The 14,092-nt window shown below is 42.1% G+C and overlaps 1 protein-coding gene across 1 annotated transcript in view; it reads left to right on the top strand.

Annotated features, from left to right (window-relative positions):
- The window catches only part of LOC128744614 (juvenile hormone esterase), a 64,792-nt gene extending 51,895 nt beyond the window's left edge, over window positions 1-12,897 (top strand). The window contains exons 2-6 of the mRNA XM_053841751.1: window positions 3,623-4,318; window positions 4,382-4,544; window positions 12,002-12,186; window positions 12,260-12,425; window positions 12,487-12,897. Of these exons, the coding sequence (XP_053697726.1) occupies window positions 3,623-4,318; window positions 4,382-4,544; window positions 12,002-12,186; window positions 12,260-12,425; window positions 12,487-12,833 (1,557 nt within the window). The 3' untranslated portion in view covers window positions 12,834-12,897. The remainder of the gene's footprint in view (window positions 1-3,622; window positions 4,319-4,381; window positions 4,545-12,001; window positions 12,187-12,259; window positions 12,426-12,486) is intronic.
- The last annotated feature ends 1,195 nt before the right edge of the window (window positions 12,898-14,092 follow it).

The raw sequence follows: 14,092 nt of genomic DNA, 5'->3' as shown, positions 1-14,092 counted from the left end.
TAGTAGTAGTAGTAGTAGTAGTAGTAGTAGTAGTAGTAGTAGGGGAAAGCCACCATCAGTTCAAGGACTTGCCAATGTATGTGGTAGAATTACAGTAGATCCAAATTTGATTATCAAATGAATTTCGCACTGATGTTGTTACAGAAGGGCCAAAAGGGATTGGGCCGACCCACAAGCAGAGGCACTTGTGCACATTCCGGGGTTATAAGAGTCGCCTTCCAGCATTAGGATCCTACCATGTAATAATCAATTTCGCTGTACCAGCTTTAACCCACGTGATGATTTGTTTGTTTTGAATTGAGAAGTACCATATTTGCTTCAGACCTTAAGGATTCAGGTTGGCAATCCCCTCCATCATCCAGCCTTCCACATTTATGATATCAATAATAATACTGTTAATAATATTATATTAAGATGAAATGCGGTATATATGGTAAAAATAGAATTCACCAGCAGTCCTTCGTATGGAATAGAGTAACGTCCTTTGAGGTTCCATAAGTGCTTCTAATAGTTAATTTAATTTTTCATTCTGGTATCCATGTGCAGTATTAAGACTCGTTTTGGCCAAAGTTTTTACTATATAGCAGGAGATGCTTCATAAGCTAAAACGAAAAAAAAAAAAATTAAAATAACTTATTAGGCTTACCTATCAACAAGGCCGTGTGGCTCCGTCGTTTGCCCAAAACCGCGGTTTTGAGACCAGACTCAGCATCGCATCTTCTAACTTGGCTACTCAATAGAGCATTACCGGGTATGACCACGTGGAGGCGCTAGGTAGGGGCTTGGCATAGCTAGAGCTATATTGGACGCTCCTCATTTGCCTTCTCCGTTTCATACCCTGTGGCAGTACGAAGTTAATACAGACAAGAAAATAATTTGAATTATTTCTAGGAATCATTAATTGTGGCTGTGAAGGTATTAAAAAGAATAAGAATAAGAATCCTGGCATCCCAATATGCACGATAAAATTTGCACAACTACGGAATATGCTGAAAATTTATCAATTATTCTAAGGGATAATATTTTAATATGGCCGCTATAAATTAATCACGGTTATATATTTTCAAGTCAACAAAGCTAGCTGACTGATTTAGCTTTTTACAAGAACGAACAATATGCTTTATTATTTATTTATTTACTGGTCTTCGACTATGTCGCATAGACAGTTCTTAATATAGACTTATTCTAAGTTTAAAGGTATTTCTCGTTACATTAAAATCATTAAAATAGATCAAAGCGAAAGGCTTCATTAAGTTATGGCGGTGGCTGTCAAGCAGCGAAAAGCTCAATCGATTAAATTGTTGCTTTCAGCGGAGCATGATAAAACTACTTGAGCTTATAACCTAATTCTTCAAGAGATTGTGAAAACCTTCGAAAGAGTGGGTCAATTGGTCGGAACGTAATTTTATAGCGGTCATCATGAGGTTCTAGTGGAGCTTATAATATTATTAGCGGTTTTCTGGAATTGATCATGAAAACCACCGGAGAAACGTAATTAATCTTAAATTGCTACCATTCTGCCAATCACAGCTTGCTGTGATGAATTGTTATTAGACACATTCCAGCGTTACGGGACAGAATTAGCACTCATTTTTACTGTATGGACTGCTTCCTGATTCAACAATTTTTTGGCAAATACCGTGTTAAATAGTTACGTGGACATTATTTTCCACTTGAATGCCAAGAATTTCATGAAATAGCAACTAATATGCTACGGATACTGATAGTATCGCGTAACGCTGGAATGTGTCATTTGGTAACCAAACAAAATGCTAAAACGGCAATACGACCTCGCATAAAAAAATGATTTCGATGTTGAGCTCTAACAATCTTCGTAATAGCTGCAATAGATCTGTTAGGTTAGTAACACGAGGTTAGGTTAGTTTATAAGAGTAGGTGTGCAGCCAACCAGTTTTATCGTGGTAATATATATTAGCAATCACAATAAATTTGCTTTATTATGGTTTTATAGCTAGCTATAAGTAATTTTTGGTTTGTATCACCTTGGAATTGCCCAACACCATTGTAACACCAGGCATAATGATTCATACCGCAATAAAACCTTTATAAAATTCAAATAAAATCAAGCTGGTTTAGAATTATTACTTGGGATTGATAAATTTCTGGAGTGAAGATTTTTTTTTTAATTTTGATTTGTGTGATTTTGTGGAGTCCGAGACGCACTTAGTAACTTTAAAAACATGTGTTTTATGAAAACAAAAAAAAAGATCCGATTTTTAGCAAAACATCGGAACCTGACCACGCCCGTGTGCGCAATTTCTACATTTCACTCTTATCGCGTTAGGTATATGTAATGGCGAAAATGAGTTCGTCGTATTTCAGGAATTTGCAAAAGTTATTCCTACTCGCTTGTTACCGGGCCGCGCGGCGTCCGTGCCGGCAAGGTCAGACCAACAGACACGAACGGGCGCTAGGACGAACGAGAGCACACGGGTCTTGAATTTACTCCGTTTTCTTGGCGTTCCGTTGGTTTTCAAGAGGGAGACAAATAAAGCAAAGTGAAATTTTCTGTCAAGATATGAATATTTTTGCGCATAAATTTAACTTAAAAGTTTACACTTTAGAATCTTAGCTTTGTCTTTGGGCTTCACTGATTGTTCTTCGAAGCACGCCGCTGCCGACAGGAAGGCAGGGCTGCACATCGTTAAGAACGTGCGGAACAGGAAATTCCACAGCAGCGGGAAGGAAGTATATACGAGTAAATATGATAGTAACTTGTGGTATGCGAAAAAGTGAAAAAAAAATTGATTGAATCGGACGATACCCGGGGGATTTATTGTTCAGTCGTATCCGTTGAAACAACAAACCGTACCGTTCTCTTCTCGAGCAGGAAACAGGAATTTTTCATGCTCAGCTTCCATATTTCAATATCCGTTGCTAGCTTGGTAACACAGGTTAACGATGTTGAATAGGACAATCAGTACTACACACAAAAAAAAGATCTCATTCAAATCCGTTCTAATTGGGCAGGAATGTCCCATGTACAGATTATATCACTCCGTTCAGCGTCGCTTTCGTTCGAGATACAATTCCACCTGCGAACCGGTAGGATAAAGCATGCATCATGAAAAACTGTTCTGTACATTTCCTGCAAGAGCTAGAAGCTACCGGAAACGATTTTTCATTGAAATATTTACCCGGATTGTTGCTAGGAAGCGACCTTCATTCCACTGCACTATTGATTATTCGGTGTTACTGCATGCTTCGCCGGTAGATGAACAGGATAAATCATTATTCATTGATTCAAATGCGCTTGACAGTTCTGTGTCCGGCCGTTTCAGACCGGAGACTGTCCCCGCCTGTAAGTAGGGAGAACTAAATCGACGGGAAATTTATTTAAAGATATTTCAACTGAATTCAAACAATCAACGTAGTTTGCCGGCTGCTGCCGTCATCAGCTACGACTATGCCGGTGATTCAAAAAATTATGCTAATTTTTGTTGATAACAACTACCAGCGTGACTGTGCTTTTGGAAGAGGGCGCCTAATGCGCTACCTGACAGCCGTCGTTCGTGTTCTTTTGAACTATTAATCATATATATCAGGCCGTCGTCTTTATCGAGATTCTCGTTTGTTTGTTTCCCTCTCCCACTCGGTGTAGGCTCCTCTGCCGTTCGGTGCCTGGACCGGTGAACGGAGTGCCACCGTGGATGCTCCTCTTTGCACGCAGCGAGATCCGTACCGCCGAGATGAAGAGATATCCGGCCAGGAGGACTGCCTGCAGCTGAATGTGTACGTACCGGAACGGCCGGAAATCGACGAGGGCTCGCTGCCGGTGATGGTATTCTTTCATGGCGGCGGCTGGCAGTGCGGTTCCGGAACGAGAAGCTTCTACGGGCCGGACTTTTTGCTGGAACACGATGTCATCTACATCGGTGCCAACTTTCGACTGGGCCCGCTCGGATTTCTCAGCACCGAGCAGGAGGATTGTCCTGGTAACAATGGACTGAAGGATCAAAACTTGGTGCTGCGATGGATTCAGGAAAATATTGCCTCCTTCGGAGGAAATCCACGGCTGATGACGGTGTTCGGTGAGAGTGCTGGAGGAGCGAGTGGAACGTATCACATGATGTCACCCTTATCGAAGGGACTGTTTCAAAGGGTGATTTCACAATCCGGTGTCAATTTGGATTCTTGGGCTCAACCAACGCATCCTGGAGTCGCCCGGAAACGATCGATTCAGCTCGGTGAGATGGTTGGCTGTGAACAGGGAAGAAAGCAGAATTTTCGCGAGATGATGCGTTGTTTGCGAGAAGTATCAGCAGCGGAGATTACCAAAGCTTTCTATGGATTTTTCGTAAGAAAAAACTTCGTTAGTTGATTTTGATAGTGAAAATTTGATATTAAAGTCTATCTTCAGGTTTGGGACACGGATCCGATGATTCCTTTCCCACCTGTGGTGGAACCAGATTTACCCGGAGCCTTTATCACTAAACATCCGAGAGATGAGTATGAACCTCATGGACTTACGCTACCCTGGATGACGGGGCTAACCATGGACGAGGGAGCCCTTAAAACTGCATGTAAGTAGACGAATTTTTCATAATAGTGCCTGTATATTTATGCAGCGTTATATTGTTTGTTGAGACTTTTCTCTATGACACCTTTTTTATGCCGTACTCGTAATGAATGTTAATATTTTTTTATAAAATATGATTGTACTTACTTATAAAATTAATGAATATTTTATCTCTGATAATTTTTTTTGTATAATTTAACATTGTACAAATTAAGTGATGTTTCTTCGCTAAGCGGTCGATTCAGTCGAGTTATTTAACAGAATCGTGTCGAGTTTGACTTTTATTATACCAAAATAGAACGGTCGAGCAAAGTGAAACTCGACATAACTTATACAGTAGGATCCTATATAATAATTGACAAAATTATTATTTTACGAGCAGAAATTTTCAACATTTCACTGCATTACGTTGAGAGTGTATAGCATAAGACATGGCATTTATTGTGAAGACCAGATCAAGCGCGCTGCGAATCGATCTTGCACGCGTGCCACAAAAATCCCTAATTTTCCGCTTGTGAGGTGTCAGGTCCAGATTCAGCAGAGGACTCTTGCAAGCTTATTACAAGCCGAACAAATAAACTTAACAACTTTTGGCGATACCTAATATCGTGAGAAAAACTTAACGAGCTAATAGTACCTATTCGACTTGCTTCTAAAATTCCTAGCTTTTTCTCGCTTTTAATGATATGGTTCGTTCCAATGTATAATTGAACTCTACAAAAAAAATTGCTTAAAAACTCAATCTTGGAAATAAATATTAGTAGCAATTAAAATGTAGTTAGATCATGTACAGTTTCGCCATCCCTGTTTGGATAGTTATTATGTCGTGGAGAAAATGACTCCTAAGACCAGGAGAACCCATCACTCGTTATCGATATCGTTATGACTATGGTTCGTATAGAGTAGAGACTAGATGAATGTGAATGCATAAAGTAACGATTTTTGAATGTTCACTGCTGCTCCGTCTTAGAAGATGCGGTAATCGGGACGGCGTTATAGCAATAGCCACGGACGAGAAATGCGTACTTCTCTGAAAGCACTAAGTAGTACTAAATTCGTGGACGGAAAATATCGAAGCGCTCTTCTGTTTAAGTCTAATGACTCAACAGTTTCTCCAGCATCAACCAACAGATTCTCGATTATACACAAATAGTACATCTAGGTACATCTGCAAAGCCAACGAAGAACAGCTAACGTGACACACCCGAGAAAAAATCGAGAAAAAACGGTTACTTTAATAGCAAAATGAATCTCACTCAACTTACAACTTTTGAAGAGTCCCGATTTTTTGGTTGCACTTTCGTCGGTCACATGCAAGTCTCAAGGAAAATAAGTGAACTCCGCACGCTGCAATATCACGTTTTCACCGACATCCAGATGCAATATTCGTTCGAAGTCCTCATCCACAGCACACATGGGCGGAGTGTGGGAGAGAAAGGTATGAAGTAATAAAGAAGCAATGGCGTTGTTTGATGATGAACTGCGCTCATCGGATCAGAGTGTCGGCTTCAGCCTGATAGTGCATTCTAGCACGTTGGGCCCCTCTATTCCTTGTGCCGGTGGGGCTCTTGAAGAAAACGGATTTTCATTGCACAGTCCAGTCGTCCGGCATCCTCGCGACGTGACCGGCCCACTGTAGTCTGCCAATTTTCGTCAGGTGTACGATGGGAATCTCTCCAAGTAGTGACTGTAACTCGTGGGTCATACGCCTACGCCACTCTCCGCTATTCGTTTTTACTCTGCCAAAAATAGTCCGCAACACTTACTTACGCCAGGATTTGACCTGCAATATAATGTTTTGCCAACTAACTCGGTACATGGTTGTGCGTCTCCAATTTCTCGATTGTCCCACACTTTCTTGGTTCTGCTCCACTTGGTCTAACCATCGAGCTCGTTGCGCACCTCTGCGTCTGGTACCAACCGGATTCGAGGCGAAAACCATTTTTGCGGGGTTGTTGTCCGGCATTCTCGCAACATGTCCCGTCCATTGTACCCTTCCAGCTTTAGCAACTTTCGGGATACTGGATTCGCCGAAGAGCTGCGACAGATCATGGTTCATCCTTCTCCTTCATACACCGTTTTTAAATACGCCGCCTAAGATCCATCTATAAGCACACGACGTTCAAAAACGGCCATAGTATGACGGCGATAGACTGCTCGACAAAATCCCTCCATCTTTATCTCGACTTGTTTCGACTCGCGGCAGGAAGCCTCTGCGAGATACGTTCAGTTTCTTGAAAAATTCACGGGTTTCCTGAGAACGATACAGCTGTGCCATGTCCTCACACTCCGATTCTTTCAGAAGGCGCTTCTTATCCCGGAAAAAGTGGGTTTGCTGTCTTCGTTTCTGTCTATATCGTTCCATGTTTTGACGGGTCCCCTGCTGCAGCATCGACGCCCGCGCTGCTATATTCTCATCTAACATCATCTGGCATTCCTCAGCGAATCCATGGGCACCTTCCGCTGCGCCGTTGATGGCTGTTTATTAACTCTTCCTCGCCCAGCAGCGCAGTCTCAAGGCGTTGCGCGTACTCAGTAGCGACCTCAGGTAACTTGAGTCGTTCCAGATTGTACCGTGGCGGACGACGGTACCGAATATTAGTAACAACGGAAAGTCTTTGGCGGATTTTAATCATCAAAAGGTAGTGACCAAAATCAATGTTTGCACCACGATAGGTTCTAACGTCGATGACATCCGAGAAGTGCCTACGTTAAGGGTGTTTTCCGTTAATAAACGATTGCAGAATTTTATTTTCGCTTAACATTTTTTTTGTTTTCTTTTCTTCTTTATGAATTTTCCGAACTGTTTCACAACCGGAGACATTTTTTTTTGGTCAAAAAATACTCTGCCTCCCAATTTTGCTACAACTTTTTTGTTTCAAGCAAAAAATATATGCTGGCTTTAGCAAAAAGACACGTAAGTCTTCAACCGTTTAAATATTTTAAAACGATTCGAAATTGGATAATCCGATCAGAAGTTATGGCCAACAAATAAAACCTGTTTCACAACCGGGGACATTCTCCAGTCAAATACAGCTTTTAAATCGGTACCTATGTATCAAATTCATCTTGGCTTTCACTTCCAGGCTTCCAATAATACACGTAGAAGTAAACTGCACATAATTTTTTAAATACTCTAAAGAGCACTTCACTCACGCGAATGGAAATTTTGCGGAACGAACGATTGTTCGTTAATTTGGACCCATCCAGATATTTACCTTGTTCAGGGATCCAGATGTCCGATGCTGTTTAACTTGATCACTGCTAGCCACTCCATCGTCATCGTCGTCGTCAGCAGCCTAGAGCCGGGGTGGCTCGTGCTTTTTCTAGCAGCCGTGGTCAATTTTCCAGACGTCTCGGTAGTCGCAAATCACTTTCGACCTGGTTGAGACATCTTACAGGTTGAGTCTTCCTGTTCCTGGTACCTTAATAATACTAAAATATGTTATTCCCAACTCTGAATACAGTTATGGTATTGCTTTGTTATTCAAATAATACAAGTAGTTATTCTTTTGCCCTTAAAGGAACAAAATTTTGATATTATTTTTTGTTATTTTACCTACTATGTCAACCAAAACAAGGTCAAATTTTGATATGAGGTATTCGATTTCCATAACACATTTTGATTTTAATTTGCTCTTCGCTCCTGCTCGGGAAGCCCGAATGTAACACTAGCCCGAATGCAGAATCGGCTGGCTGCGAAGTCTGTTGTATAAAAACAGAAGGTTAAGTTTTGAAACGGAGTGTAGCACACAGGCTTTGCTTTCGGATCAGTGTTGCGAAGCCCACACTCGTGTGGTCTAATTTCCTCACAGATGCGTACTCATTCTTTTGGACCCTCGCTCTTATTTATTCATGCACTGCAACGAGTTTTTGCGAGTGTGTGTTTAGCTAACAGCTACGGTCGTCGCTCTCGTTCGTCGTCGAAGCCAGGGATGCCACATATAATTCTGTGTTTTTCGTAGGAAAAATTCGACAATCTGTACGTCGAGGAAAAATATTTGTGCAAAAATCTGTCCAATGCAAAACAATGAGAGTGAAAGAAATAGAGAGTCATTTTGCTGACTATTTCCGTCTCTTTCACTCTTATGTAAAAGCTCAAAAGTCTGTTTAATCTGTGTAATTTGCCGAAAATCTGTATTCTATGCATACAGATTCTGTACAGGCGATTTCTTTCAAATATCTGTTAAACACAGAATAATCTGTGCATGTGGCAACCCTGGTTGAAGCCCGAGCTGCTGATACCAATTACTCGCGAGGGATCGTACTCCCGCCCATGAATAAATTCGGCGAACATGACGAAGAAAAGGAAAAGTAATGCAAAATTTGTATCCCCTTTCTCCATTAGCTTCACGGGCAGCTGATTGCTCATGAGTTTTTTGACTTGCGAATAAGCTACGCAGGAAGGCAATGTGAGGGTGTACGTGCGCGAGTGTGTGGGTAGCAGAAAGTCTGCACACAGCAACGGCGGGCGCGGCGGCTGTTTCTTTTTAATAATAATATAAATATAATAATATAAATTAATGAATTTAATGAAAAAGCAAAGTCTTGGATTTATACCGTCTTTAGACATTATCCTTCTTTATCGACAGATTTCGCAGACGGTTAATAGACTACAGAAAAATTACGGGGCCAGTGCAACGATCCTACTGACTCTATCTAGCAAGCACCGACTAACCGAGATTCGAACATACGACAACTGACTTGTTAGCCCAGCATCGTACCTCGAAGCTAACTGGGCGGTTAACTGGGAGGTCAACTATAGATCTAGGAAAACGAATAGCCCTAGACAGATGTGATTTCTGCCGGGTCCCCCGTTCAGTGTTACTTAGTCTGAGGTGTTACATTCGGGCTAGTGCCCTTTGGGCATGTGGTATTCGGGCTAGTGTTATAAAATCTATATTTTGAACCTGGACTATATTGTGGACCACATTTTTTTTTATCAAATTTTGTTCCAGATGTTGAAAACGATTTAGACTAGGTTGTGGACCATGTTTTGGACCACTTTTGTATCAGATTTCGGACGCAATTTTTTGCCTAGTTTCAGACCCGTAGCGTATCACTGTGGCGGCCCTGGCGAAAGCCCGATTTGGCGCTGCATCGTTTCTTAAATCAGTGTTCCTTCGAACTCGTACGCTCATTTTTCGAGTTTTTCAGGATATAGAGCCCACAGATTGATTTTATAAAAAAAATTAACACGTGTCCTACAAATTATTTTTTTGCCCCCCGTTTTTCAAGTCAATTTCCAAGGGGGAGGGGGGGTGACAAAAACTTTAAAAATGATTTGCAATGACAATGCAATGATTAGAATTTTATAATTATATATGCAATACTTCGCTACACTCGAGAGTGCCTTGCTGAGGTTCAGGAGGATTTTGGCGCCCCCTAGAGCTAACGCCCTTGGCGGGGGCCAGTCTGACCAACTGCACGCTGCAGCGCTGTGCTCCAGACGTTTCTGCCAGATCTGTCGGATGGTAAAAATCTGGTCCGTAGTTGCGCGAACCCCATGAAGCCCGCCTGGCAATTCCCTATGAAACTCTGTTCTATCGGAGACAGCCGGTGTAACAGGATCTGGGAGAGTACCTTGTAAGTGGCGCTTATCGTTCTCTCCTTTCCGACAGAACTACGATGTCGAATTTACGAGTTTAAAGCTGTTCGAGCAGCACCTGATTGCTACCAGCGTAGCCCAGTAATCTGCCGAGTATCCATTTGTCGTCTTTATTTCGTCACCTACGTTGATGCTGAATATTCCGATCCGTATTTACTTGAATGTTCGTAGTAGTTGGATATAGATAGGTTATGTTATTATGCCGATACAAAAGCCGTTTACAGCTGCAACCCACAAAACCACGGTGATTGCATGTTAAGTAGGTCATAATTGCATAAGTATATTTTCACTTACATACAATCTTCGCGGCCCGATCTCGTTGATAACGATGCTGGACAATAGCCGTGCATCAAATGCGTTCTGGTGCAAAATTTGCTACGAATGTACTCTCGCACCAGATACGTACCATACGTTATAACAACATCTTGGGGTAAAAAATAAGCCTCGAATGTTTTTAAATGATATGAATTCATTTTAATCAACTGGGAATATAGTTTTATGAATATTTTTTCTAACAAAATTATGTTCCCTGCATTATTAACTTCGTAAAATCACCGTTACAGGAATTCTATCAGGAATCAGCTATTTTTTTTAAAATTTTAGATAAAGCAATGCAGAAAAACTCACTATACTGACTGACTTCGTCAATAAGTTTAATGACTCGAATTTACAAATATCGTTGCATCAATAGAACACATTTATTATTCGTAAAATTGTCAATCTAATCGAAGGTTCCAGATAAAACGACTTCAGCGCAAGTTTAGTAATACTCACATACTGATTTCGAAACATGCTCAATATCACTGAAACAAATCACATTTAGATTACCATTCGAGCGAATCGAAGTGCTAAACACCTGCACTGAACATCAGCGCTAGCAGCAGAAAAATAAATCGCGTTAGAGGCCGTGTGCTTCCTGAAACGTGAAACACACAGGTAAAGTTTGGCCCGGGCGCGGCCGTTGTTGGTCCTGCCGGAATCGGAAGACTCCGCGCCGAGCTGTTGCCTTTGAATGCAGTATCCACCAGCACAAGATGACTGTCGACGCATGCCGTCGAATTACCGCCCGTAGGCGAACAAACGGTACACTGCTTCACGAGAACCGCCGTCGTGTTCCAGCCTTCGCAATGGTACCGATCGTAGGTGCAGCTCCGGCGGAAACTGGACTCGCCGGTCGAAAGTACCGTTAGCTCTACCATCGAGCAACCGGCGTCAGCTTCGGTGGCGTTTTTCCCGCTGCCGGTTGTGCTGTCCTGTGAATGATGATAGCCAAGCTGCTTCAGATGCTCGTCGGCGGTGTCGATGCTGCAGCTTTCGACGCGTGAATGTTTCATGCAGTCGTCCCATCCGATGCTGGACTCACAAAGGTCACATCGCAGGCCCAGTGCTGTGAATGGGTTTGAAATTAGCTGGAAGGATGAGTGAATTTCGTCAGCTTGTTTGACCGATACGCACCTGTCTGGGGGAGGAAAACGGCTATGCCGTACAGTAAAAGCGTTAAGACTGTGTACATCGTGAAGTCGGCCATCAAATGGTTCTCGAAAGGTTTTTGTAACGATACTAAAGGCTAACTTAGTTTTGGCATGGTACTTTTAAGCTGAATTAAGAATTCAATTCGTTATCAGCGAATTTGATATGCTCTAAAATAATTCGTAATGGTTTTCTCGAAAAGTATAGAAACGAGGCGTGCGATTTGAATCACGTGTTGCAATAGAAAAAAGTCTCAGTCAAAGTTTTCATCTTATTCCATCATCACACTTCAGTATAATTTCAGCACTTATAACTCCAGCTAGACAGATGATTGCATTTAAATTCAACGAATATTGTACCGATTAATTTTCCGCACCCTACAGCGCTTATCAACCTACCGGAACTTCGCGCCAGCCTCAATGAGCAGTGGGATCGGGCGCTTCCCATTTCGCTGAATTATGACCACCACGAGGAACCGGGCCGCCAGCAAGAAATTACCGCCGCTATTAACCGATTTTATTTCAACGACCGACAATTGGTGAAGGAAACGGAGCAAAATCTGACGAATGTAAGTGTGTGATTTTGACGAGCTTTGATTTACTTGCTTTTCTGGAATTTGAAATTTTCTTCTCAATTCACAGCTCTACACCGATGCATGGTTCTTAGCCGGTATGGACGAATATCTACACATCCGGCTGAGGGGCGACCAAAAAAGGACGGTTGGCCCCACGTTCGTATATCTTTTCGCCCAAAAAACTGCGGCCAGTTTCACTGAAATATTCGAAGGTGGCAAGGAAAACTACTACGGTATGCAAGCTCAGTCGTTTCAATCTCATAACATAACTAATTCGTATTTTTAAACCTTCAGGAGTGTGCCACGCCGAAGAGCTACAATTCCTGTTTCCGATCGCCAAAGATCTATTCGTAACCGCAGTACCCACACCCGAAGAGCTGGAAGTTCGCAAAATTATAACCAAGTTGTGGGTCAATTTTGCCCGTACGGGCAATCCTACTCCCAGCACGGACAACGGTGCAATCCCACACTGGCCGCAAGCGAAAAGTTTCCCCCTCACTTACCTCCGGATAGGCAGTTTGGATTCGTCCAACGAGCCACTGCTAGCCGTTGAGAAAGGTTTATTCGAGGAGCGAGCGGCTCTGTGGCGAGATCTCAAAGCACACCATTCTCCGAAAGGCTCTACGAAGGATGAACTGTAACATATTCTCTGTAAATTGACCTAGAAAAATTCTTTTGTTTTTATTGACCACTTCAAAACTCAATCATCACCAATAAATCGAATTACACGAAGGTCTCTGACTAGTGATTTGTTAAATATTTAACGATTTTCAGGTACCCACCATCAACGGAGGACGACCGAAAAGCGGTAAGCGGCTTATGTTGAAATTGAAATTAAATATCACTCCGCTGAATTTAATTTAATTTAATTTTATGTACCATCAAGTATTTTCTTTCTCTGTTAATCGGCTTTTCGAACGTGTTTTGCTCGTTGAGCACCCACCAACACAGCAGCAGTGAGTGCAGCGTCGTCATTGTATTTAGTATAGCACAGCAATCAATTCCCACTAATTCACTTGTCGATGTAACTACATTTCATATCAGGTACACCACTTTCATCACACCACGCACCGCCCTAACCTTGATGGCATCAATCGCCCCGCATGGAGGATAAGCTTTCCTCGGAACACCATGACCACGACGATGATAGTCGTCGATTGCTTCATTTCCGACGATCCGATCCGAGGTCTACCCGTCTGCTTTTCATTTCCGTTTGAGAACCCAACATGATGGAGTTGTCTTCCGTTCCGACCTCCTTCCCTCAACTGCAGCTGACGGACCTAGAGCTTTTCAAATAAATTTAATACAACATTGCCAATATCCAGCAATTGATTGCCTTTTTCATTCGAAAGTCGAAGCACTAGCACTGATTAAAATTGCTTGCTCCTCACTTTTCCCACGCTCTGCGTGCGCAACAACGCCACGGGGAAGGAGGCAGATGATGCCACAATTTGTTCTCGATTATCATGTTGTTATCGTATGGCGCAGAACTAGGGGGGTACACACTGAATCGAAAATATGTTTTCATCTCTGATTGAATACTGTTGATGTGTGAATCTCTTTAATCGCAAAATCATTCACTTTCCACACATATGGTGATAATATTTGATGAATAAAAGTTCACATAAAAATGAAAGTTGGCAAAATGGAAGCTAATATATAATAAATTCTGGTATGAACGGTAAAATAATCAATATCAGTTCAGTGCATAATTCGAAATTGCTATCGCCTTCCCAATCGGAGCTTATCGGAATATCTAGCTGACGGGAAAGCCACAGCGCTTATCACGCTCCTACCCATTCACTACGTACCTACATGCAGGACGACTAAGACAAATTATGGTGCTTTGTGAATTAATCGAGCAAGGCTAATTGAAAATACTGAGCGCAAAAGGAAGAAA

The sequence above is a fragment of the Sabethes cyaneus genome, chromosome 3 (genome assembly GCF_943734655.1).
Source record: "Sabethes cyaneus chromosome 3, idSabCyanKW18_F2, whole genome shotgun sequence".
NCBI classification, from domain to species: Eukaryota; Metazoa; Arthropoda; class Insecta; order Diptera; family Culicidae; genus Sabethes; species Sabethes cyaneus.
This window is presented reverse-complemented; position numbering and strand designations above follow the sequence as displayed.